The sequence below is a fragment of the Cryptomeria japonica genome, chromosome 5 (assembly GCF_030272615.1).
Source record: "Cryptomeria japonica chromosome 5, Sugi_1.0, whole genome shotgun sequence".
NCBI classification, from domain to species: domain Eukaryota; kingdom Viridiplantae; phylum Streptophyta; class Pinopsida; order Cupressales; family Cupressaceae; genus Cryptomeria; species Cryptomeria japonica.
Genome location: NC_081409.1, coordinates 672,270,449 through 672,272,209, shown reverse-complemented (window position 1 = coordinate 672,272,209; position 1,761 = coordinate 672,270,449). Strand labels below are relative to the sequence as shown.

At 32.8% G+C, this 1,761-nt stretch overlaps 1 protein-coding gene across 1 annotated transcript; it reads left to right on the top strand.

The window, feature by feature from the left end:
* The first annotated feature begins 326 nt into the window (after positions 1 to 326).
* Positions 327 to 1,266, top strand: LOC131039556 (alpha pinene synthase, chloroplastic-like). Its single transcript, XM_057972345.2, has 2 exons — positions 327 to 692; positions 820 to 1,266. The coding sequence occupies exons 1-2, from the start codon at positions 543 to 545 to the stop codon at positions 976 to 978; spliced, it is 309 nt and encodes a 102-aa protein (XP_057828328.2). The 5' UTR covers positions 327 to 542; the 3' UTR covers positions 979 to 1,266.
* Positions 1,267 to 1,761: the final 495 nt, after the last annotated feature.

The window sequence follows — 1,761 nt, the reverse complement described above, 5'->3', positions numbered from 1 at the left end:
CCATTACTGATGAAAATGAATCCTTATTTCATGTCAAAAAAAACAAACAAAATGATTTCCAATACACGATCCCTATTTCAAAAAAAATAGCAAAAACATACTTGAAATACAACGGGGACTCCCCCACCGAAAAAAAAGAAAGGATTAAAAAAAAAAAAAAAATGCAGGCCACCCGATAATAATATCCCATACTTGTTCCTCCGATTTTATCTCTCTAAATGCAGTCAGATCACCAGCTCCACAAATGAGACTTTCAATCCACATATGTCAATTTTATTTCAATTGGGATTGGGTACCTATCCATTATCTTCCACGCTTCACACAAGAGAATCAATAGTTTGAAAAGTTAGCGTTGTACAAGCACAGAAAGAATAGTGGAATTTAGGCATTAAATACCCATCAAGCTTTTGCATCTCTGAAATCATTCTGAGAATGGCTTCCATCTCTCTTTCCGGTTTCACTCTGGTATTTTCATTTCTCAGCAACCCATCCACACAGAAAGCCAGGACTTCTCAATACATGTATACAAAGATCTAAGTAATATGCCAGTAATGAGCTTAAGACGTTTGCTCATGTATTTAATACTTTGCAAGGCTTCACCCACTCAACAATCTACTGTGTGGCGCAGAAGCAATCATCACCCCAACTTGTGGGAAGATGATTTCATAGACTCCCTTCCAAAAGCTTACAACGTAAGTTAGTTTTACAGTCTTCTACATCTACTTTTTTGTTTTACAGTCTTCTACATTCTACTCTGAAGTTTTGCTTTGTTTTGTTAATATGTTTTATTCACTCTTGATTGATTGTATTGCGCTGCAGGCTCCTTGTTATGTAGACCGTGCAGAGAAACTGATTAGGGAAGTGAAGGAGATGTTCAATGGAATGTCAACTCATAATTCTTCTGCCCAGCAACACCTTTCCATGGTGGACAACGTTGAACGCCTTGGAATAGATCGGCATATCCAAAAGGAATTCTAGAACAGATCCATCATCAGGAGAGTCAAAGAAATCATATTATAATTTATTTATTTTGCTTTCTTTATTGTGATGATGAATCTGTTTTAAGAAATAAATCAGTAAACATAATCTAAGGGCTTCCTTTATTTTGTTTTGAGAATATTGATCTATTCTAAAATATGATCTGATATATTGATGCAAAAATCTTGAATACAATTAAATTCAGAAACAGCATTCTTTTTATGGAAATCTCTTTATCATAAACTTCTTGACAAAGACATAAAAGAGGCACTTTGAATTCTTCGCTGTACAGATACGTCGACTTTTTGGGTGTGATTGCAGAGAAACATCTATTGATATTCTCTTTTGCTAAGGACTTTTTGTTTTTAAAAAAAAACAAGTTTGTTAATGGCTTTTGTTTATTAAAGAAAAGTTTCTACTTTATCATTTATTTTACTACTTTTAGTATTTTATATTAATATTTTAATTATATTGAACTATTTTCACAATGAGTTATTATATTAATGATTTTTCTTGATAATTGAAGGTGCGTTGGGGAATTTCAGAGGAATAGATGGTCAGTTTTTGAATTCATATGATCAATCACACAAAGAAATAAAGACAATTCTAAATTTGTTTTGTGTTTCACTCGTTATATTTCATGGAGAGGAAGTCATGAAAAAGACTAAAGCATTTTCAACTAGATATTTAAAACAAGTTCTGCCAAAGATCAATAATTCCCATCTTTCACCAGAGGTACCCAATGCATACATACTGATAATTTTGCATATCAAAGTATGTGAG